The 25831-nt window shown below is 45.1% G+C and overlaps 1 protein-coding gene across 2 annotated transcripts in view; it reads right to left on the minus strand.

The window, feature by feature from the left end:
- DISC1 (DISC1 scaffold protein) overlaps positions 1-25831 on the minus strand; it is a 355616-nt gene that overhangs the window by 60330 nt on the left and 269455 nt on the right. For both annotated transcript variants that reach the window (XM_040464923.1, XM_040464922.1), the window contains one exon: positions 16796-16856. In XM_040464923.1, the coding sequence (XP_040320857.1) occupies positions 16796-16856 (61 nt within the window). The remainder of the gene's footprint in view (positions 1-16795; positions 16857-25831) is intronic.

Genomic DNA, 25831 nt, shown 5'->3' on the forward strand with positions numbered 1-25831 from the left:
CGGTGCCTTCCCCCCACCCCCCGCCCCTTCCCCTCTCGTGTTTCTCTCTCTCTCGCGCAAAAATAAAAAATAAAAAATAGAACATTTTTTAAAAGGCCAATAAAATAGTCTAATAGGAAAAAGACTGATAATGTTGATTTTAAAGGTTGTCCGCTTCATTTTAGGTGGTGTGGTTTTAGTGTCCGTTTTGTTGTTGTTCAATCAAGCCGAAACTCTGAGGAGATACAGAAGCTGAACATGCAGGGAGAGAGGACAGCTTGGGCCACCCTGAGACCACAGGCAGGTCGGCCTCACGCACACGAACGCGCACCCTACAGACTCTGAATCACGCTTCTCTCCTGCTGTCATCCACTTGACTCTGCTTGGCTTGTGGGCCCTGAAGATGGCAGCTGGAGGGCTACAGCTGCAGGAAATACCATTCTGCAGACATTGACACCTACATCTGTAAGGGAATGAAAAAACCCACTACGAAATCAGAACGACCGAAACAGCCATTAGCTTCAGAAAAAGAAAAGGGCTAGTTTGGGGTGGGGGTGAGGAAGGTCCTCCATGTTGGAACCTGCCTGCCAATGATTAAGCAGCCGGCTTTTCTAGCTTTTGACCCGTTGAGCCCTGAAAATACCGAGTGGTGTCTAGAGTGTCTCCTTGTTATTGTTATTAATGCAACTATTTTGTCAAACGGATGCTTGGCTCCCAACCAGAATCTCGCAGTCTCCGTTGGTAAGGAGATGCTAACTCCCTTGCTTGGGGCGTGGAGGAGGGCAGCTGTAGGACGGGCAAGATGCACAGGACCTCAACAGGCAAGAGAAATCGACTGATGCTTTGGGTGGGGAGGAGTGTCCGGGGGGGGGGGGCATTGACGGTGATTATAAATCACATCCCCAAAGCCACCCATTCTCATATGTGGAAACCAGGCCAGCAGTGACCATGATCCATGTGATGTTGATGAGGGAGCATGAGGCAAGCTGACAGGTGCAAACACCCTCTACCCCCACCAGGTGGGATGTGTGTGATGTTCCTCGGGCACTCCTGGCTGCCCAAGAACAAAGGAAAGGGGGAAAACAAATGGTTAACTGATAGAGCTCATAGTCCCGCAGGACTTAAGTCTCCATCACCCCTCCATGGTGATGTGGGAAACAGAGGCAGAAGGAAATGGCAGACAGAACTAAATTTCCTTATAACCTGCAGCCCACTGACGGATACTTGAGGCTGGCAGAGTTAAAGTTTCCCCAGGAACTCCCCACTGTCTTAATGTTAATGCTTTGCTAGAGGGAGAAACAACCTTAGCTTGACAACAGCTAGGCCTCCAATATCCTGTGAGTCTTTAGCATAGGAAAATCTCACTGGAAACTTCCCCTGGACTTAACCTCCCCCAACTCCATAGCGTATAACCAGTATCTCCTCGTGGTCCCAGGGGCGGCTCTTTCTGCCCACGGGTCCTGTCCCCGTGCTTTGATAAAATCAACTTTTTGCACCAAGACATCTTCAAGAATTCTTTCTTGACCATCGGCTCTGGACCCCACAAACCCCACTGTCACCCCCCAAAAAGCCTCATCAATGCGGTGGATTTGAAGACACTGGAAAACCCTACCCTGACGGAAATCACTCCCAGACCGCCAATCCCTGCCCCAGGAATTCCTGCTTTTAGACCTTTGAGTAAAGAAGTGGATGTCTCCCAAATATTTGCTTAGTTTTCCCCGAAAGGGCAAGACACTGACTTGGTTTTCCTCACTGTCTCCAGTTACAATTGATCAGGATCCACCAAATGATTGTGAGGGACTTGAGGGTGGGTTGCTGAGGGGGGGCCAACAGGGCTCACTTGGAACTAGGGCCCACGTGCCCTCCAAGGGCGTATGGCCACAGCTCCCTGGGGCAGCCTGTCTGCTTTTCCCAAACCTTCTAGCCGCTTTCCTTCTTTCTTCTTCCTCTTGGGTTCACACGGTGCTGATACCTCAGTGTAGACTACGACAGCAACAGGTTGGCACAGCATTCACCATTTTCTTTGTCTACTTCCAAATCCCTCACGTCACGAGGTACTGGGGGTGTTATCAGGAGTCAGACTTGGACAGCAAGGCACAGAGACGGAAGCCAAACGCCTGGCCAGTTTGCTTTCACGAGACTATCTCTCAGCGTGTCTGTCCCCGAGAAGACTCTTTCCTCCTAGATTAAGACTAGAGTATCTTGAGACTCAGCTAAGCTCCCATCGTCACAGCTGCTCTAGAAGGGTCTAAATGCCGACAACCCGGAAAACAAACATGGGACCAAATTCGTTCCGAAGCTGTACAGTTCCACTTGACTAAACCCTTGTAGCGCAAAGGATTCATAGACACTTACAGAAGCAGATGAAACATAACTCCAGGTGAGACCTTGCCCCTTTGGCAAGCAGGAGGGCAATGCGACTTACAGAAATACATTCCACCTTCACGCTCCAATAAACCACAAGAAGGAGCCCCTAACGAGGGCCCTGGCACCAAAGCGATACTCCAGAACAATTTCCATCCCGTAACTGCAAGAGTGGACAAACACCATTATCAAAACAAAAGGAAACTCCACTGAATGGCAATAGATCAAGAACATTCTAGAGACAGAGCATCAATTAAAAGAGGCAGGCTTGAGTTCACTTACAGAATAGGAAGGTATATGGCGCCGTGACCAATCTGCACCAGTGAAACACATCTAACTAACCAGGGCATTCGCTTATTTTCCCATTTATAGAATAATAACTCATTTATAGAATAATAACTCAAATTGCTTTGTGTAATTGTCGTAAGTCATCATCTTGGTGACTCTCTTCTCCTCCTTAGGCCACTAAATAATTTCACAATTTCTTTAGGGGATTTTTTTTTTTTTAAGAAGCACAACTAAAAGACCCTGTTTTTGTGATGAATGGGAGCTACAGAATTATCTTTTGAGGCTTAGCATACAATGAGGTCACATAAAATTCTCCCAGCTCAAGAAATGTCATCTTTACATCAGCAACAACAGGGGGAAAAAAAACTGCTTTCCGCCTGAGGCAGTTGTGATAAGGGATTTAGAGCCCATCCTGGTGTGAGCTCCCAGATATAATGAGATGCAACCCAGCACAGAAAGTGTCTGCAGCTCGCTGCTTGCTTCCTAGCTAATGTTCACACAGCTGTTCTATGACTCAGGCTGGCTGGGGGGTGGCCGGGTGGGGAGGAAAAAGGAGCAAAATGAGTCACAGAAAATGTTGTGTGTGATATTTTGTCTAACGTACATTTTCCAAGGCTGCTGCAGAACTGGCGTCTCACGTAAAGTGAGATAAGGGCATTGAGCGAAGTCTTAAAAATGACAGCATGCTGGAAGTGAGCATCAGAAACATTCCGTGAGGAGTTTCACTTGTATTAATCATGTGTCTGAAGCTAACAGGTTCATACCATGTGAGCAAATTAAACTATCATGCAATCTTGACAATGCTTCCCTGAATTCTTAAAAAGTGTTCTCATTTTAATTAATGACAAATTGGATATCTACCTGCTGGGGTTTCCATTGATACAGCAATTAATTTTTCTTTAAGATTTCTCAACTCTCTGCCAAAAGGCACCAAAAACACTCAAGCAATCATGGTTTCTTTTGAGTTTGCAAAATTCCCCTTAGCTTGGACATTCCCTATTGATTAATTATAATTGCTTTTTAAAAAAATGTGACAGGCACCTTGAAATGCACACACTCTGAAGCACACTGGCTTATCTACCGGGCCAATGGCCACATAGGCTCACGGATAGTGGTGGACATCACCTCTGGCCAGTCTCACCTAGTGATCGCAACTGAATGTCTGTCTCTCAGTCACCTAAATGAAACAGGATAAAGAAACAGGAATCACTGGGCATCTGGCCAAGTCTTGAGCCTCCTTGAAAACTGGTTGGCTTCTTAATTGATCTCAGTGGACAGAGTGATCATATCACAGGTTTCAAGCAGAGAAACTTTGGGCTGAGCTGCACAAACCACAGTAGAATCTGCCAGCAGAGCCTTCTGTTTTGGATTATAATCAATCTCTTGTCTATTTTCTATTCTCTTAGTCAAAATCACGGTCATCCTTTTTTTCCTGTTTGCTTTTCAGGCTACTTAAAAACAGCCCCACTTCCAATTAAGCCTTAACGTATCAATGACAAAGACAGGGATGACAGGTGACTACGACCTCCTCACAGGTATTCCCACCTCTCAGTTCTGACCTGGCGATCAAAACCTGTTTTCTCCCTGTACCCTGTCACTCTGCTCCCCAGATTCTCCCTACTAAGACCTCCCTCTTTGAAGCCCGTCACCAGACAAGCCCAGAGCGCTTCTGGTTTCCTTTCTCTTCTTCCCTTCTGTCACCCCCTTCTCCCACGCAACATTTTTGCTTCCTCAAAGGAAAATATCAGAGGAGACAAGCAAGTGTATTGGAGTCACTTTCCTCAAAAAATGCTGTCCCTGAGAGTGAGACGACTGTGGCCTGAGCTCCACAGAGGGTCAAGATGAGGTGCCTTGGAGTTCTATGAATCAGAGAAGAAATGGTACATTCTTTCCAGCCTGAGCTCTGGGTTTTCTCTGTCTCAAAAACTCCAGAACTGGCCAGACTGGTTCTAAAGACAGAGGTTTGCTCCAGGATTCTAACGTTTTGGTCCCGAAACCACAGGAGGCTCTAAACCTTTGTCATAGCCATTAACAACTCAATTACCTTTTTTCTTTCCCTCTCCACCCGCTACAGGAGGTGCTAACAGCTGGCTAAAGGCAGGCAGCAGACAGAGTGGTGTTTGGGTAATCAACAAGGGTTGGCAGACTCTTAGTGGAGGCCATTAACTACAAGCAAACATCTCTCTTCTCCCCATAATTTCACCAGGAAGACAAGGGGCTCTCTTCTGGCTTAATAAAATTAGGGTTTTCTTTAAATGTAATATTTGGGTTTCCTAATTTTTATGGTGTCATAGCTGCTACTAAGGTAATAATAACTAGCATTTATTACGCCCTTAATGTATGTGAGAAACATTCTTTATCTTACTCTATTATTGATCCGTTTTCATAACAGAAAATTGGGTCTTGAAGGGATTTATTGACCTAATGGCAGCCCACGGCTCAAAATCGGCCTCACTCAAACCGAGGCAATCTGGTTGCAGACTCTGCACAACCCTATGACCCAGCAATTGCACTGATAGGGAAAGATCTGTTACAAGACGGTCAACAGGACTGATAGGGAAATTCCAGTCCCCGACCGAAGACTCCCCTTCCGGGTTCTTCTTCCTGCCCCACTTGCCTCCTGGGCCAAATTACTACTAATGCGGAATGCGTAAGTAACAGACGATAAATTGTCCCCCATGCTTGTGCTGGGGACTCAGACCTTTGGAGAAGTTGTCTCCTCTGAGCCTGCTGGTATGAAATAAAACTCCGATCCACCAAGATCTCTGAGTGCCGCTTGGTTTCTCCACCAGCGATCCAGCCTGGTTCCGTAACAGCACTACTGGGTATTTACCCAAAGAATACAAAAACACGAATTCAAAAGGATACATGTGCCTCTATGTTTATAGCAGCATTATGTACAATAGCCAAGATATGGAAGCAGCCCAAGTGTCCACCGATTGATGAATGGATAAGGAAGATGTGGTATACGTGTACAATGGAATATTATTCAGCCATAAAAAAGAATGAAATCTTGCCATGGGCAGGCAACAACATGGATGGAGCTAGAGAGTATAATGCTAAGTGAAATAAGTCAGCCAGAGGAAGACAAATACCATATGATTTCACTCACATGTGGAATTTAAGAAACAAAACAAGGGGCGCCTGGGTGGCTCAGTCGGTTGAACGGCTGACTCTTGATATTGACCTAGGTCATGATCTCATGGTTAGTGGGATCCAGCCCTGCCTTGGGCTCTGCACTGAGAGTGCAGAACTGCTTGGGATTCTCTCTTTTTCTCTGTGTCCCTCCCTCACTCACACTCTCTATCTCTCTCTCTCAAAATAAATAAACTTAAAAAAAAAAAAAAGCAACGAAATACGAGAGAGAGGAGACAGATCAAGAAACAGACCCTTGGGGCGCCTGGGTGGCGCAGTCGGTTAAGCGTCCGACTTCAGCCAGGTCACGATCTCGCGGTCCGTGAGTTCGAGCCCCACGTCGGGCTCTGGGCTGATGGCTCAGAGCCTGGAGCCTGTTTCCGATTCTGTGTCTCCCTCTCTCTCTGCCCCTCCCCCGTTCATGCTGTGTCTCTCTCTGTCCCCAAAATAAATAAACGTTGAAAAAAAAAAAAAAAAGAAACAGACCCTTAACTATAGAGAACAAACTGATGGTTACCAGAGGGGTGGGCAGTGGGGGGGAGGGCTAGGAGATGGGAGAAACAGGTGGTAGGGATTAAGGACGGCACTTGTGATGAGCACTAGGTGATGTATGGAAGTGTGGAATCACTATATTGCATGCCTGAAACTAATATAACACTGTATATTAACTAACTGGAATTGAAACAAAAACTTGAAAAAAATTGAAATGTCTCGGGTTCGTTATCATTGTCAAGACAGAGAGAGAGTTTAAGGATTGTTTTTATGGTAATAACTCTGGGGGAGGGACACCCATTATATTAACTCCTGCTTCTGGGCGTTGCTGGCAGGTGCACCCAGAAGGAAAGAGTGGGTTCTGGCCCCACTTTATGGACCAGGGGTAGAGGCCAGATGGGACTCAGGTGGAGGCAGCCCTGAAGGAAAGATGCCTCATTGGAGGAGTTGGGTTTCTGGAGGCAGGAACTCTTCCTCTTTCTGAAGAGCTGTGTGGAGGCCTTTTTCAACTGATCTGAGTACTCTGGAAACTGAATTCATCATAACTGAACCTTTCAGGGGAAAAAGTTATTTCTGAGCAAAAACTGATGGAGTTCTTGGAAACTGGAAAGTATTATAGTGAATTGTAAGGCAAATGTAGATCCACAAGGCTTATTATAAATGACACCATTTACATACACATAAAAAAATGTAACTTAGTTTTATATAATAATCAGTCATCCTCAATTCCATTTCTAGTAAACTACTACATGCAGCCTCAATTCCATATAAATGTGACCCATACTTTCCCTATCTTTGTTTTTCCTTCTGTTTTCCCCCTACTTTTTAAAACTTCATGCTGTCTTGTTATACTTTATGTATTATTTTTTTTCCTGCATGTTTGCCTTTATGTATTTAAGCATTATTATTTTAAGTATGCTTAAGGTTTTTCTGGTATAAGAGGAAATGAAGTTAAAAATTAAATGTAAACAATCAATGATGACATATTATATTGATCACTGATCATTGCTTCTCTTGGAAAATTAGACAATATGGCCATATTGCCCCCAAATTCAAAAGTGGGAAAATCCAATCATGAATATTTTCATAAAGGCTTTCCACGTACAGTTGGTCCTTGAACAATGGACAGCTGAAAATCCACATGGAACTTCTGACTCCCCCAAAACTTAACTACTAATAGCCTACTGTCACCTGAAACCCTTTCTGATCACAAAAGTAGTCAATAAACACATATTTTGTATGTTTTATGTACTTTATACCAAATTCTTACACTATAGTAAGCTAGAGAAAAGAAAGTGTCATTAAGAAAATCGTAAGGGGGGCGCCTGGGTGGCGCAGTCGGTTAAGCGTCCGACTTCAGCCAGGTCACGATCTCGCGGTCCGTGAGTTCAAGCCCCGCATCGGGCTCCGTGCTGACAGCTCAGAGCCTGGAGCCTGTTTCAGACTCTGTGTCTCCCTCTCTCTGACCCTCCCCCGTTCATGCTCTGTCTCTCTCTGTCTCAAAAATAAATAAACGTTAAAAAAAAATGTAAAGGTCGGCTGCATAGATACGTAGGATCAATTTGTCTGGTTTTAGAAGGGAAGTGTGGGCTTGCTAACAAAGGTATCAACCGACGGATGAAGTTACAAGTATTTCCTGTGTTGGAGAACTAACTCTGAGCAGGCAATTGAGGTGAGAAGGCGGGACACGGACAGTTAAAAGGCAGTGTGAACAAACAGCAAGCATGCGGTAGCCAGAAGACAAGAGAGGAGCCAGGAGACAGAGAAATCACTGGGGGCCACGTCTACTTAAATAAAATCTGAAAGGACAGACAGGGTTCAACTCAATAGACAGCCTGCTTCTCAGGCAGGGATGAAAAGTCGCCTGCTAATGAGAGAGACACAGCTGATAGAAACAGCCCCCAGCGAGGAATGGAGGTGGATGTAGGAGGATCACGCCAAAGCAGGGAGGGGAAAGAAAGAAGCTGAGAATCTCCGTCTTTCCGAGGACAGCGGAGGCAAAGCAAAAAGGGGTCAAAGGCCGCGCAGAAGCCGCGAGAAAGGCACCGAGCCCGCTGTGAGGGAGTGAGGTCTGGGGGTGAGAAGTAACATGTTTGACGTGTGCCCGTTAAGAAAGCGAGGAGGAAGGCAGATGTCAGCAATGAAACAGAAAGTATGAAAAAACAAACGGAGGTGTCCACGTGGGTCTGCTTCCCTGTTCTTTGCGCCAAGAGGGGGGAGGGGGTTCCCATGGCAGCCAGTTGCTTATCCACCGGCTGCCATTTCTTTCATTCATTTCCCTCAACAGCTTTTGAAATAAGTTCAATATGGGTTGAAAATGGATTGTTCCAGGTGCACAGGAACTTCAAAATTACCTTGCATAATTTGGCATAAAGGGCATTATGTGCCGGATCTCAAAGAATTCCGTTCATTGTTCGGGGTGAGCAAGCCTCCAAGCCTGCCATGAAAGCTCGCGTCGCTTGGTCAAGTTTGGAATACACTCCTAGGATATGCAGGCTCTTAGGCTTTCAGCCATTATGCCGCCAAGGGCCACACACCTGAATAAGGCTCCTGAATTCTCCCCCCAAGTCACCAATAGCTGCTACCACATTTTCAATCCCCTCTCCTCTGCATTTTCTCACCCTGCCCCCTCAGTCTCCTTGCCCTGCCTCTTTCATCGTCTTTGTGCAGTCTCAGTGTTGCCCCCTCCCTCGTAGAATTAACTCCCTTTTTCCTTTGTGGATGCGGAGACAAAGACAGCGGCTGGATGGGGTGGGTGGATCCTAAATGTGATATCTGGTTCAGTTTTAGAAAATAAGTAAAGGAATACTGTCTTCGGCACTATCTCGGGTATTTTTTATTATGTCTGAACTCATCGGTAATGAAAATCATGAGCCTGCACCCTAGTATTTGTTTCACAACTTGTGTACCTGTAATACTACCAACATCTAAAACATTTCAAGAATGAGACCGTTTTCTTTTTTTTTTTAATTTTTTTTTCAACGTTTTTTATTTATTTTTGGGACAGAGAGAGACAGAGCATGAACGGGGGAGGGGCAGAGAGAGAGGGAGACACAGAATCAGAAGCAGGCTCCAGGCTCTGAGCCATCAGCCCAGAGCCCGACGCGGGGCTCGAACTCACGGACCGCGAGATCGTGACCTGGCTGAAGTCGGACGCTTAACCAACTGCGCCACCCAGGCGCCCCATGAATGAGACCGTTTTCAAGGACAAAACGTAAATGGGTAAAATGAAAAAGGAAAATATAATTCTAGAATGTTCTTCCCACACCCAAGTGTGGGTAGTAGCTGCTTCAGAAACAAGTGCCTTAGAGAGCACATCCTCAGCTGTGATTCCCATCTTCATTACATCGTGGGCAATCGGTCATCAACACTTGCTCTTGGTCATGACTGACAGGCTCTGAGAGCCTTGCAAGAGGGAACAGACCTTGGTCTCTGAGGCATGTCTGAGATTGTCCCCATACCAGGCACAGTTCTGTGTACAATGCTGCTTCCCCTCCAGATGGCATGCCCTTTGAGTGCAGGGACACTGCCTTAGTCTTCTGCGTGTCCTTCTTGTCTAACGCTGTGCTGGCTTACATAGAAGGTCAATGCAATTTTGCCAGATAGGTACTCTCGAACTCCGGTAAGCTGTCTGACTCTCAGTTTCCGCTGACTTCTGGCGTGAAGGCAGAGCTATCCACACAGGCAAGCTGAGAGGTAGTAGGGCGTCCAGGTAGGAAGCCACCAGGACTCTCCCTCTCTGCTCACTCCCACTAGGTGTTCATTAGCAGAGTGAGTTCACCCCACTACCATTTCCCACCAAGTTGTCCATACGAAAACTTCAAGATAATTAGAAACTAATCATTAATGTTTTAAAAAGAAGGAAATCACCTTTAAGGGTGTGTCTGGATGGCTCAGTTGTTTAAGCATCTGACTCTTGATTTCTGCTCAGGTCATGATCTCACAGTTTCATGAGTTTGTGAGTTCAAACCCTGTGTCGGGATTCTCTGCTTAGGATTCTCTGTCTCCCTCTCTCTCTGCCCCTCTCCTGCCCACACTCTCTCTGTATTTCCCTCAAAAAAAAGAACCAAATCTGCTTTAGAAAAATATATCAGTCTCCAAAATTGAAAGTAAATTCAGATGCAAATGATGAGTGTTTGATAGTTCTTTCTAAAGCTAAGAAGGGCCTCTAAGAAGGTATCTAACTACTTGTACGTTCAAAACAAATTTTAATGATTTTTCTCTTTTCTGATTACAAAAATATGATACGTACTCAAAGGGGAAAAAACACTCGAGAAACACACAAGAGCACAAGGAAACAAAAATAACCTATAATCCAGTGAACTGTACTTACAAAGTTTCATATTCAACTGCAGAAAAAAAAGATAGCAATAGAACCAAGAGATGCTAAAAAAAAGGGACCGTTTCCCATTAGTCACGCATATAAGAGATTCCACAAGGTTAAACGGAACCGCTACTCAGAGCCATAGGGTGGAGGGCTTGGTTCACACTAGCCAGAGACACAAGTTTGCCATTGGACAATAATTAATTTCTCCTGCACCATGCTTAGAGATATAACACATGGTCAGTAAAAAAGGTAACCCATCCATACAACTTTTGACTATTTCTTTTGAGTCTTTGGGAAAGACAGCTAACAGAGAATATGTAATCATTGAGACAAAGGAAATTAAAGCAAGGTTTAGCCACAAGGGAAAATCAGCCAGGCCAAAATATCACACTTAACTCTTAACCTCTGGAAACAATAAATCTGAGGGAGTAAGATTATTCTTCCTCTTTAAGAGGGGAAAACTCTTTAAGAGTAGATTGTTGTTGTTGTTGTTGTTCTATTCTCTTACATGCCATTAAGATTTGATGGCAAGACGAATGGATTTCTGGGGCATTATATCTTCTTAGGCTGCCTTAACTTTTTAAATCTAATAGTTAAAAATAAAGTCTCCAGATCCAATTGCTATTTAGCCATTCATTCTTGCACTAAATATAATCTTATTGAACGTTTATCACATGCCAAACAGCCGGCCACTTGGAATACAGAGCAAGTCAGGCATGGAACCCATTCTCAAGGATCTCACAGCCTAATAGAATCAGACACAAATCATTGCAACAAATTGTCGGTAGTGGGTGCCATTGTGGGTACCAAGAAGGAAGCAGGAGAAGGCCATAAAGGCTTTATAGAGAAGGAATATTGTGCTGAGCATTAAGGATGAATGTGCAGCCAGGCACTAGGTTGGAGAGGGCTCCAGGTTGAGGGGCACTAGGTTGGAGGGATGTAACAGTGAGAATAGAGAGGAAAGCACCAGGGGACCGGGTCTGTCACATGGCCATGTCACTCTGGTTGCCCCCACCCTCCTGCCTATCCAGCTAAGACAAGGGAAGGAGGAACATCCGTGAAACACGTGAGCAAGGAAAAATCCTCAAATAGTATCTCTCCTTTGTACAAGGGGAAATAGGAATGTACCTGCATCTAACTTATAACTCAGATTATTTTCTTCATCAGTTCATTTTCTTGTGGAGAACAAGGTGTATTTGCCAGAGGAATGTTAGGGGTCTCTGCCTTTTGCCGACATACAGAAATGGTAAGCCGTATTCTCCCCAGTGCCTAAGTCACTCCCTGATAGTAAGGTTAGATATTAAAGGAGAGAATGTTACCTCTTCCTGATCCATAGACTTCCAGTCAATGCATTGTTACTAAAAGAGAATTTTCAAAATAAGTAGAATAATTATGAAATATGTTTATTTCTCAATTGCAAGTTTGTGTGTTTATACGTGTATGTGTACATATCCTTGTATATTGATATATGTCTATATTTATTCTCACATACATTATATGAAATAGAGCCTATGGATGTAATTTACAAATATATAACTTCACTATCTATTTACAATTATACTTGACTGAATAGGTATCTTGAGGATGTAAAATAGCATAATTGATATACTTTAAAGTGCATCAAATATTTTGCAGCTTTGTTTGTTTGTTTGTTTGTTTGTTTTTGAGAGAGAGAGAGAGAAACAGAGTCTGAGCAGGGGAGGGGCAGAGAGAGAGGGAGACACAGAATACAAAGCAGGCTCCAGGCTCTGAGCTGTCAGCACAGAGCCCGACTCGGGGCTCAAACCCACAAACCGTGAGATGGTGACCTGAGCTGAAGTTGGACACTTAACTGACTGAGGTATCCAGGTGCCCTTAAATATTTTGCAGCTTTAACATAGTTTGGTAATGGAGTGCATGGGTAGCTCAGTTGGTTAGGTGTCTGACTCTCGGTTTCTGGTCAGGCCATGATCTCATGGTTGGTGAGTTGGTTAGTTCGAGCCCCGTGTCAGGCTCTGTGCTGACAGCTCAGAGCCTGGAGCCTGCTTCAGATTCTCTCTCTCTCTCTCTCTCTCTCTCTCTCTCTCTCCCCCTCCCCCACTTGCACTCTGTCTCTCTCTCTCAAAAATAAATAAACATTAAAAAAATTTTTTAATTAAAAAATTTAAAAAAACTGATAGCACACAAAACCATGGTTAAAACCACATTTTGAAGAAAAACCTTCTGAATTTTTATAAGCACTCAAATTTAGAAGGGGATTTCTTTTCTTTTTTCTTTAACTCAGATCATTAAAAGGCAAATCTTTGTTTGAATATATACTAAAATCCCCCATTTAACATTTGCCTGTTTTGTGTTTTGTCCTATGCAGGTATCCCTTTGAATTGCAGATAGAATCGGATACTTCCTAACTTCCTTATTCACTTGACTTTCTTGATAGAGAATGGGGCCTTGAGCCCAACCTCTTTCCTCTCAGCGTAAACTCAGATGGTAACAAAGATATTGTCATTTAGACTTGTCTCCCAGATCATGACTGGCCAGATCCAAATCTCGCTGTTGCACGGGTCATAAATTCTATACGTTCTAATGGGAAATGAGCGATCTATTCAGTTCTCAGCCACTTTCACTTTGAAATCCCGGTAAGACCAAGAGATGCTACAGATGGTTGTAAGTAAGTAACAAAGACTTCTGTCAGCAACTATTGCCTTGCTTTGGTCAACATCCTGCAGTACTCACTGAGCGGCCACCGAGACGCAAACCGCTTCAGACCCCGACAACTGGTTTTGTGTTTCAAGACGCCGGTTCTCCGGGGAAAGAACCGGGACTGTACAGGATCACTCCTCAGACCCGGTGGGGAGGACGGTTCCGTTGCAGGAGGGAGAGAGCTTGACGTGACCACACTTCCCCAGCACCCAGTCTGGCCTCCAGCTCTGAGGCACCTGCGCACACCTGGAGATGCACCCAGCCTCTCTGCCTGCTACTCTGCCTGCCGCTTGCCGCTTTCCCTCCCAGTCCAGTGCTGCTGTGACGCCAGTTCAAACAGATCTGCGCCAGGCCTCCTGACAGCTTAAAAGAGCAAAGGAAAGGGCCCTCGAGAAGCAGGCTGTTAGGATGTGGCAGCTACCACTCTGGTCATTTGAGGCTGCTGAAGGAGCGAGCCTAAGTGACGAATGTATGTGAGTCCCGTGTCCACATGGCCGGAGAGGCAGGGAGAGGGGCAGAAGATGACGGAAGATGGGACTGTGGTGCCTATAAATCCGTTGCATTCACTCAACCATTAACTCACCAAGTATTTGTTGGGTACCCTTAACACTGTTCAGCGCCGTCAGATCACGGTGGACACATTCGGAACAAGGCAGACATCTGCACTACCTGTTGTTAAGCACTTTGAAAGCAAAGAGTTCAGGGCAAAAGCACATTTTGGGAGTCTTCGGGAGTCATGGAAGTCTTCAAAGAGGAGACACCTAAAACGTGAAGGATGAAAAGATGTAGACAAATGAAGGGAGGGTGGGACAGAGTGGGGGCGGAGCAGAAGCAGAGAGGGGGCGGAGCAGAGGCGGAGCAGGGGGCGGAGCAGAGACAGGCAGGGGGCGGAGCAGAGGCAGAGTAGAGGAGGGGCGGGGCAGAGCGGGGCGGGGTGGGGGGAGCGGGTAGAGCAAGGGCAAAGCTGGAGTGGAGCTGGAGGCAGAGTTGGTGTGGAGGCTGGGGTGGGTGGGGAGGGGGGGCAGCCACTGGTGCACCTGCAAGGGGAGGGGGCGGTGAGAGCCAGTGTGCCCAATATGCCAGCGTGCCATGGCGAGGACACTGGCCAGTCTCAGGCCAGAGCTTCTGACCCTCCTGAAGATGACTTCAAATCCCTACATATTGGGTTGAGACTCCTTAGGTCAATGTGATCTAATACCAGTAATTTCACACGGCTGAACCTAAGGCTTCCCCGGATAACTTCCCTTGACCATTTCCCTGTCTAAATTAGTGTCTCCACCGGAAAAAACGCACAGTAGCATTGAGAAACACAAGAGAATCAGTACGAGTAGGACAGTGGCAGGGTGATGACGGATGCCGCTGCTGAAGGACACACAGAGGCCACTTGGAAGAGTGAGGAGCCACACTTTATCCTCAGGCTTCATCCTTAAGATGAGAGGGATGTGCAATGACCAAATTTGTATTTTAAGATGCTCGCTCAAGACCACTTGGAGAATGGAGTGGGAAGGGCAACACAAAACAGAAAATCAAAAAGTGGCTACTATGGTCCTTCAGTGGGAGAAGGCAGACCCATACTAGCAGGGGGAGGGGGAGGTGGGCTTGAGGACCCAAAAGGGGGCCGCCTGGCAGGACTCAGGGGACTCTGTGACTCCGAGGGGGAGGTGAGGGCCCGGGGAGTGAGCTTCAGTTGGTGGTGCCCCACAGGCAGCCAGGTTCAGGTCCCGGGACTGGTCCAGGTGGGTGATGGGCCGTTCTCTGGGCCGGATACAAAGCAGGGGAGCTGGCTTGGAGGGAAAAGGATGAGTTCTGGGCATGTCTGTTCACTCAGTTCCAGTGAAGAGGCGAGAGAAGGTCAGGAGCAGCAGAAGGAGGAGGGAACTAAAATTTTCCGACTGCCACCTAGGTGAGGGCTTTTTCCCTGCTGTTCGGTAAAACCCACACCTTAACTCCAGAGGACAGGTACCTTCCTTTAGCTTTACAGCTACAGAGGCTGACGGTGAATGTTGACTGGAGGTGAGGGAATTGGATAAACTGCAGAGCTGCATTTTATTTTTTTTAATTTTTTTTAATGTTTATTTCTTTCTTTTTGAGAGAGAGAGAGAGAGAGAGAGAGAGAAAATGCACAATCAAGACAAGGGCAGAGAGAGAAGGAGACACAGAATGTGAAGCAGGCTGCAGGCTCTGAGCTGTCAGCACAGAACCGGACTTGGGGCTCCATCTGACAAACCGTGAGATCGTGAGCTGAGCCAAAGTGGGACGCTTAACCAGCTGAGCCACCCAGGTGCCCCTGTAAAGCTGCATTTTAAATGGGCGTCTCTCTACCAACACCCAAGCTCCTACAATTCCAACCTGCTGCCCAGTAACCTAGCGGAACGAACGATATGTGTGGTGGTTATGGCTAAACATGGTAGCCGGATGAGATCCACAAGGCATGTGCTGAAATGTGCCTTGGAACGTGTGGGGGAGGGGAGGTGGGACTCAGAGCAGTGCACCTGACCCAGATGAATATCCTCCTTTCCAAGGAGGGGAGACATTTCCTTCGAGGATGCCCATACCTGCATGCCTTCCTTAACCCTACACTACCTGCTACCTTGGTCGTAGCCTCTCCATGTCTGGAGGCAGGGATCTATCAGTCAGTGGTTGAAAGAACTTGTTTTGCAAGCTTTGGAACAAATCCCATAGTACCTTCCTTGCCCTGCAGAACTGAACTCAGCAAGGCAGCCCCTCCCAGAATCCCTTAAGGGAGAAGTATTTTGCCGATGGCATTATCTCAGCTGACAAAGTTTTACGGCATAGTGTATTTAAAGAGTTATTTACCAATTTCCAAAATAGTAGCAAAACGGTCTCCATAAAGCTAAGTGACTCCTAGGGAAGAAAGTACACATTACATTCTCATACTTGTTTCCTTAATTAGGAACAGATCCTGGTGGCTGGGATTTATTTTCATGAGCACACATCCACAAAAATGAGAAACATCTTGACACGCTGCAACATCCATAATGTTTCTCAAATCTCAATTCCTAATTGGGTTTAAAAAAAAAAAAAGCGACCACAAATTTTCACGCTGGTTTTGATTCGGGATTCAAAACAGAACCTCAGATATGTATTTCTTACGTTGTTCCAAAACGTGTATAAGCTGGGTCGAAATCCACTTCAGACATTAAAAAGAAAAGAATTAAAAAAAAAAAAAACACAAAAAACAAAAAACAGACCAAGGCATGAATTTGGAATTTAACATGGCAAAGAAGATTCTTCTTATGGAACATGGAAACTAACTTGTGGTCTCCCCCACTTTTAAAACATCTTAATCTATTTACTTTTTATAAAGAGGAGAAAAGGGCTAGGAGATGTTTATATGGCACCTGCTTCAATCCTCTTAGAGGATTCCAAGGGCTCCTTTGGGTGTGTTTTTTCTTTGTCAACTCATTCCACAAATGGGCTAGCCTTTTTCTCTGCCCTCACTAAATTCCCTTTACAATTAAGAATCCAGATGAACCATGGAGTCTGTAACGTAGAAATTCTTCTCCTTACCTACGCAGTTTATCCTCAAGGATTTCCATGTACTTCGTAGTATTCTCCTTCACACTCGTTTCTGCAAAACAAAAACCCGAAGTTGATGCAATTGTACGCAAAGATTGAACACAGCCCAAAAATGCTCGACTAAAAGCCAAAAACCCAAAGGATCGCCGTCAGGCCGATAGCGATGATCACATCCTAGGTTTGGAAAACACTCGAATGCACTGAGGCGGCTGCCTGGAGCGAGGTGCTGGAAATGGTCTGAGGCCTTCAGCATCTCTGCCGGAGATGAAGCCGGGGGGCAAGGTCACCATGCCGCGCGTGGCATCTGGCAAGACAGCTCATTTGGTGTCTGGAATGGAAGCCGCTATGTTCTGTGCGTTTTCCCCTTTCCCACCTGGTGGCCAAGAGCTTGGGTGCAGAGTATGAAGAAAAGACCAGAAAGAGGAACAAGTCCCGTCCTATGGACGAAGCAAAAAAACCTCACCAGCGGTAGCATGGGATTGCGGCCCCTTTAACTGAGGAACGCATGGAAACGTGATCCTGACAGTAGCTGACATCAGAGGCTTGGCTTCCAAAGCTGGGAGATCAGCGGGCTCCTCGAGAGAAACGCAGAGCCTCCTAATCACCAAATGTTGAAGGAACAGATGATTGTTATTCCTCCCGTGGATCAAAGAGGCACTTTACCAAAGAAAGAAACTTGGTACATTTTGGGGCAAGCCCTGGTGGCCTGTTTCCTCCTCTGGGGAACGAACGTGCCTTCCTCTGAAGGTGTCCGCTGACAGAGATGTGAATATGAAGTGCCCAGAAGAGCAGGTGGCAGCAGAGAAGCCCCCAACAGATGGCAGCTGTCATTGATGTTACTGCCATTTCTATCATCACTGTTATTATTGCTAAGGTGGACTTTATTATTTTTTTTTTATTTTTTTTAACGTTTTTATTTATTTTTGAGAGAGAGAGACAGAGCATGAGCAGGGAAGGAGCAGACAGAGAGGGAGACACAGAATCCGAAGCAGGCTCCAGGCTCTGAGCTGTCACAACAGAGACCGACGTGGGGCTCAAACTCACAGACTGTGAGATCGTGACCTGAGCTGAAGTCGGATGCTCAACCGACTGAGCCACCCAGGCACCCCTATTATTATTTTCATTTCACCCTTTATTCTCAAAGGTAATTCATGCATGACACTCTAAAGCTGGGGGATGTGGAAAGCAGAAGTCCTATTGCCCGAGCCTCTGCCTAGAGGGCTCTCGGGATCTTATTTTTGCCAACATGTATGTGCAAGGGTGAGGGACAGAGGGTATATTTGGAACTGGAAAACGTACCTTGAAATTCCTCAAAAAGAAACCAAATATTTATACAGAAACTAAAACAAAAGTTCTGGTTCATCAGTTCATAATAGATAAAAACAGAAATGTACGCAATGAAAGCAACTATTTAAGTTGGTGTCCTATCGTGTTGCTTTATGTCGGTCTCATTTACAAGTTAAGCTGTGTCGAGTTTTTTCTCCAAATAAATTAGCTAAATATTGATTTTCAGCACCTACTATGTGGCAGATACTCTGCTAGCATGGGGAATAAGTTGTGGTGATATGGTTCCAGGTAGCTGAGATCTGCTCACTGGTTCTTCTGGGGCAAGTACTGCAAAAACTCAGAATGTCCCAACCAGAAATGCTCTGTTTCACATTCTATACTTATTTTGTGCCATGTGCTGTTGTAAGCCCAGGGGGTAAACTAGTGAACAGAAGCAATAAAGATTCCTGCTTATGTAATGCTTAATTCTGGTAGGGGCAGGTAATAATTAACATAAAAGTTCCATAGAATACTTAGAAGGTAGTAAGTACTACGAAGCAAGAGAAGGGGATCAGAACGGGGCAGCAGAGTGGCCAGGCACCACTGGGAAGGTGACATTTGAGTTAAAGCATGAAGAGGGCGGAGAGGAGCACATAAGCAGCCATACTGGGAGGAGCACAGTAAACGGAAGGAACAGCCAGTCTAAAGATCCTAGAGCAGGAACATACGTGAGTCCTCCAGCAAAATCTGGAGATGTTCTCTGGGAAAAAGAGTAAGGCAGAGAAATAGGCCACCTCTAATCATGTAGGCCACTGTGGCAGATCACATTTCCAGCACATGGCCACAGTCATATTCCTGGTCCCACACACTAGTCCGGAACTTGACCACTCCCCATCAAGCAGTGAAATCTGTCTCCCTCCTCTTGAATCTGAACAGGTTATGACATTACAACCAATGGAGAATGGCAGGAAGGATGCTCTTTAACTTCTGAGGCTAGGGTCCAGCTTCTGCCTGGCTCTCCCTGCTGGGAACCCAGCCAACCATGTTGTGAGGAAGCCCAAGCTACATGGAGAGGCCATTCACAGGTGTTCTGGCTGACAGCCCAGGTGAAGGTCTCAACTTACAGCCAGATATGTGAGTGAGCAAGCTTTCAGATAATTTGAGCCATAGAGTCTGAGGGACCCAGACATCAGGAAACAGAGACCAGCCATTTCTGCTGCTCTAGGTCTAAATGCCTGACTCTCAGAATTTGTACACACAATAAATGGCTCTGAGTGGTTAGGTCTGTGGATGATTCGTCACATAGCGGTAGTTACTGGAAAGCCGTGTCAGGATTTTGCGTGCCCTGAACGAAATGGGAAAACACTGGAGAAGAAAGGCCACAAACTGGCTGGCTCATGGCTTCTCTGTTGAGAATAGACTCTAGGAAGACACGAGAGAAGCAGAGAGACACAGGGAGGTTAGAGCCATCATCCGGGACAAGGGGACGGGGCGGGACTGAGGCCACGGTGTCTCAGGAGTTGGTGATAAGAGGCAGGTTTTAGATATATTTTAAGGACAGAGGCAGCAGGAGTGCCTGATACATTGAATTCAGGAGTGTGAAAAAGAGACCCATCGAGAATGACTACAAGGTTTTTGCCCTGAACCACTGGAAGACAGAGTTGCCATGAAGTGAGAGAGAAAGAATGCAGGTGAAACCAGTTTGGGGAGATGAGCAAGAGTTCAAACTCAGACTGAAATTTGCTGAGAGTAGAACTTAAATGTTCTCACCAAAAAAAAAAAAAAAAAAAAAAAAAAAGTCAAATATGTGTGGATGTGTTAATTAACCAGATGGAGGTGGGGGAGGGCTTCTTTCACAACGCATACATGTATCAAATCATCACGTTGTATACTTTAAATATCTTACACAATTTTATTTGTCAATTATACCTCAATAAGCTGGAAGCGATAAAAGCAATTGAGAAGCTTAAAAAGAGTCCAATTTTGGATCTGATAAAGTTGAGTTTATGAGCCATCCGGTGGCGATGTCAAGTATGAAGTTGGCTATGTGAGTCGAGAAAAGGTCCGGCGTGCCGATGGACATTTGCAAGGCACTGGTGTGTGAAGTGACGAGACTAGATGCTGTCACTGACAGAGTGAGAGTAACTTAAGAAGCCCGCGGTGATCATATGTAACTACAATTACATTGTGATGCCACCTTTCCTCCAAAGGACAAAAATTCACAGCGCCTCCCTCGAGGACAAGAAAGCCATATTCTTATGTTTAAAAGTAATCCGGGTATCTCTCATATTCATGCTTCTGTTCAGAAATAACTATGGTAGTTAGGACCCACACAGGAACACCCAGGCAGTTTGATGAGCCTTTCCCCTTGCCTGGAGGCCACCATCCGAAGAGGATGTTGCATTGAAATACTGGATCCTGACCCATCTCCCAGCCAGCCAGCCTAAAATGCCTTGCACACATTTTCACTAGGTTGACTAGTAACCTTCCAGAGAAGCCAGGACTGTAGACAGGGAGTTTAAGTTTTTAACTTCCTAAATAATAAGCCCCAGATGCATCTTTTCTTCCCTACTTTTTTCTCTTCCTTTTCTAACCGGGTCTTAGAGCAGAGACCAAAAGGGTGGTAGTGGTATTGAGGCAAGCTTCCAGGAACCAAGGATGGCTGAAGGAGGCTGACCACTACAGGGAAAATGCACAAATGCCTCCCCTCTGCTCCATTTGCTGAGGGGATCTGGTTTCCAGGCTCAGGCAATATTAACAGAATGGGATTCATATAATTAATTTCATGAATCCAATTAAACAAAAACTGATTGATAATTAAATGCGGTAAATCTGTGAAAACATTTAGCAGAGTGCACAGTACAAACACAAATCAACGTTTCAGGAATTTAACCCAGGTCCTACTTCACGCCAGGCACTATTTAAATCTGAAAGAGACCTGCCATCAAGGGACACCGAGAGAGCTGGGGGCCAGACTCTAACGTTGACTTCCCCCTGGAGAGCACAGCAACATTTTCCATAAATCTTCATGATAACTGATGATCCAAAAATGTCCCGATGAGTCTGATGAAAAAATATCACCGTGTTATCCAGCAATATCCTTTACAGTGTAAACAAGGAACGTAAGAGAATGTTAAGTGGAAAACAAATCTAACGAGGTTTTCTGTGCATTGTATCTTTTCTTTGCATAATAAAGGGACAGCAGTATTTGTCACGATAGTAGTACAGGAAATGACTTGCTATCAGATTGAGTGAAGCATTTGACTATAAAGAACTTCAACCCCACCACCTTCAATCAATAAAGACAGCATCATGAGATCAGCACAGTATGACCTCAAATTTGAAAATGGAAGCCGAAGGCACCCCATCAGTTTAGCATTAATCACAAATTTTGTCTAACATTTGCCATTTTCTTGGAATTTTCAATTAATATAATAGTTGTAGTAACACAAGGCTTGGCCTTGGTTTACAGAAAGAAGTCATCAGATTTTGAAGATCATTATTCAAGGATCAATGTAGATACAATCAACTCCCATGAGTAAAATCCTCCAAAAGGAAGAAGTGAAAGACAAAAGAGAAATTGCTGAATTCTGAGAAATTGTGAAATATCTAAAGTATTATTCTACTTGAGTGAATGAAGAATGTGTTTATTTGAGTAATTAAACCATGCACGGAGATGAAGTGGTAACATCGCGCTAACAAAGACCCAGGGAAGTCAACAACGCAGAAAAATGGGCTTGCGGCTTGATTGTCTTGATACATGGGATGGAACAGTATTGTCTAGGACCTTGAAAGATGGCAGAATCCATGATATGAAGCGCAAGTCAAGTTTTACACTGGAGGGCAAGACAGAAACACCAGCCTTGAGTCCCTGCTGATACCAGAGTGATCTTGTCACATTGGAAACTCACTGTGCAGAAAACGCGATACCAAGGTAATGATATCAATGATATAATGATATCCTTGAGAACTTCTTGGGTGGCAGGTACTGTTCTAAACACCTTGTTCTAAATATTAAGTAATGATGGTACCTACAGAGCAGCTCTATCGCTATCCTTATTTTATATAGGTAACAGAGGGGCAGTAGGACCAAAGTCACACAGCCAGTGAGGGAATGTCCCAGAGCCCATTGTTAGGGAACCCATGACTTCTATTTTAAATAACACAAGGGCTCAGAAAATGCACATTGAATAAATGCATGCGAAATTTTAGCCACCAACAAAATGGAGCAGGTGTTCACAGACAGAGTAAATTAAGGACAGTACAAAGATGCTGTAAGAAGTCAGAGTTACAAAGAGCACAGGCAATTGCAGAAAACAGCCATCCACAAACGGAAACCTGATTGTATATAAACTGTACGGAAGAAGGCTGATAACATATTTGCTTAAAATAAATTACCATTTTATAATATAAATATATATTCATATATAGGTGGTTTCATAGTAGGTTGAGATGAGAAAAATGATTAACAGTTCTCTGTTATTATATTCATGTTGCTTCACTCCTAATAATAAGATAACAACTTCATGTGGTTTCACAAACAGATTTTTATTTGCATGTATAAGTTTGTTTATTTACAGGATTTTTCTGTTACCATGATGTGTGGTAGTCATTTAAACTGAATCTCAAGAGAGGGTTCCTGAGTTAAACAGGATACAATCCCGCCTGGGTCTTAGAGTGGTTATGGTCAATTCCCTAGGGTTGGAACCAAATAAATGCACCATCACTAAATTAGCAATGGATCCACTTCTCATTGGCAGGTCATTATTCAGTGCTGTTGTTAATTTCTCTCTCTTCCTCTTTTCCTCTGATGTCCATAAGAGATTTGCAGGGAGAAGAAAAATGACCAGATATGGATTTGACAGAATTAATAAATGGTACCAGAGAGCAGACTTCTCTTTGGGGGTGTGCCTGACTCTCATTCTTATATCCATCCAGAGTTTCCTAAACGTGCCCGGCTGTGCATTGGTCACTATGGCTGCAGAGCTGAATCTGACGCTGCCCTTTGCCTGAAGAACACCAGGTTCAGTGACATAAATGCATGATGAATAAAAGCAGGTTGTTCAGTTCAGTGGTGGAAACTTAAAGCAGCACTCATTCTGGGAGAATCACCGAAGAGATGCCGCCCCACCTGAGGGGGTTAAAAAATGACTCCCTGCGGAAGTGAATGAAGTAGAGATCTTGAAGGATTTTCCATGCTGGCTGAAGCCAGGGGAGGCATGGATAATCCGAAACAGCAGTTGCACAGAAAATAAGATTTGTGTTTTGGAATATCGGGCATTTAAAGTCATATTATTTTACTTTCCCATTAATTTCCGAATCATTTTTTCCCTGAGCTTACATTAAGATTAGTCGATGGGGTACATGATCCCACGCCAAAGGAAGACAGGGTGTCTGCAGGACATGGGCCGGTCCAAGGGTGCAGGATCCGACCTTCCACTGCCAATGTCACAGCCACACCTGGAAGTGGATGCGGAGATGAACTCCTTCATCCAGGGAATCTGAGTGAGAATGTTGTGTTATAATAACCTCACTGGCAGAGGCACCAAAGGTCAGGGGGTGGCAAAGCTTTTTCAGAGCTAGAGCATCATCATGGGACTCAGGTGCCCACAAAGAAAGTAAAACTAATTATTCTGAAGTTATGTTTATGCTGCTGCTTGCACTATTTAGCTCTGCCTGATGGCGTGTGGCTTTGGCTGCCCAGATGCCCCGTGTCTGCCTCAGGGAGCCCCGACCCACTGCCCTTGAACTCAGAGCGCATCTCAGGGACTTGTCCATTTTGACACTCAAGTCTGTAAAAACCACCCCTGCGTATATGGGAAGAGATGGCGGGCAGCTGGGAAGAAAGGAGAAATGAGTAGCTAAGCTCCATGAGGTTTAAAAAACGTTTTAATATACAGCGACTGATTCTGCTACATAAAAGATAAAGCCCGAGTTCCAGGTTCACCTGCTGTGCTTGTCACGAGTTAATTGGGTATCATCTGATACAGTAATTCTCACTTTCCCAGTTCAGACCTGCTCCTGCATGCAATCTGCCGGTGCCCTAGAAGCACACAGCCTAATAAATCAGCACAATGCAATGGCAAGAAGGAAAACCAAGCAGGCGTGGTATGGGAAGCAGGTCAGGAAAAAAAGGTAACAGTATCAGCTCCCAGCACCTCACGCCACAGCCCCCATGCACATGTCCTCGCCAGCCAAATGTTTCTACTAAATGAAAAGACAATTCCACTTTCCCCAGCTCTCCCTGCAGACCGACCTTTGTGGGCTGTGGTTTGCCTTTAGCTTTCCAGCACATGTAATTGAAAGAGTTCTGACCTGAACATCCATTTGCAATATTTAAAAAAAAAAAAAATTAAGTTTTATTTGTTTATTTTGAGAGCGAGAGAGAGAATGAGCAGGGGAGGGGCAGAGAGAGGGAGACAGAATCCCGAGCAGGCTCCAGGCTGTCAGCACAGAGCCTGACTTGGGGCTCAAACTCAAACCACGAGATCATAACCTGAGCCAAAATCAAGAGTCGAACTCTTAAGCTACTGAGCCACCGGGGGGGCCACTGTGATATTTTAAAAACTGTTTAAAATGTCTATTTATTTGAATTGCCTAGTAGTGTACATTTGAGAACATACACTCTTCTTTTTCCTTCTCCTCACTTCCCTCAAACATGCACACACGCATGCACGTACCACATGCACACATGATTTACTTCCCCTCTTTTTGACAGACAGAACAAGGAATAGAATGTGGGGCTTGGTTTTCAAAACAGAATACTATTTTCTTAATCTGTGTTTGAAGAAAAAGCCCAGGGGCGCATGGGTGGCTCAGTCAGTGAAGCGTCCGACTTCAGCTCAGGTCATGATCTCGCGTTCCGTGAGTTCGAGCCCCGCGTCGGGCTCTGTGCTGACAGCTCAGAGCCTGGGGCCTGCTTCGGATTCTGTGTCTCCCCCTCTCTCTGCCCCTCCCCTGCTCATGCTCTGTCTCTCTCTGTCTCAAAAATAAATAAAAACATTAAAAAAAAAAAAGCCCAAATCCACATTTGATCTTCTTGAGCTAAGGAAAGTGAGTTCACACAAGGTGCTGGCATGATGGCCATGTGTGTGCGTGATCTCATTTACAATAACTCTCTAAATAAATCCCTTTTGAGGATAGGGAGACTGAGGCTGAGGGAAGTTAATTCAAGGAGTAAATAAAAAATTCAGATCCAGTTAATTCGTTGGTTTTTTTTTAATGTTTATTTTTGAGAGAGAGAGAGAGAGAGAGTGAGAGAGAGAGAGAGAGAGAGAGAAAACACGAGTTGGGGGGTGGGAAGGGCAGAGAGAGAAGGAGACACAGAATCCGAAGCAGGCTCCAGGCTCTGAGCTGTCAGCACAGAGCCCGACATGGGGCTCGAACCCATATACCATGAGATCATGACCTGAGCTGAAGACAGATGCTCAACTGAGTGAGCTACCCAGGCGCCCCAACCCACTTCAGTTTTATGACAAAGTCTATATGTTCTCAAATACATAATCCTACTGCCCAATTGTCATGAAACATAATTGACGAATTTCCCCCGAAGGCATTCTACATTTCACAGAAGAATTTACTTTTCCCTCTAACACAGAGGCTACATAGTTACACACATAACTGTTAAATATTTGAACCTGGCATCTCTCTGTTTGAAACCCTAGGTGCTCTACCTTAGGTCTGACCTGGGTTATTGCCCTTGGAAGCGAGATCCTGGAACGTGGGCAGCAGAACTCAGATTGTGCTCAAGGGCAAGGAATG

This window comes from Herpailurus yagouaroundi, unplaced genomic scaffold (assembly GCF_014898765.1).
Source record: "Herpailurus yagouaroundi ecotype Mexico unplaced genomic scaffold, PumYag 530, whole genome shotgun sequence".
NCBI lineage: Eukaryota > Metazoa > Chordata > Mammalia > Carnivora > Felidae > Herpailurus > Herpailurus yagouaroundi.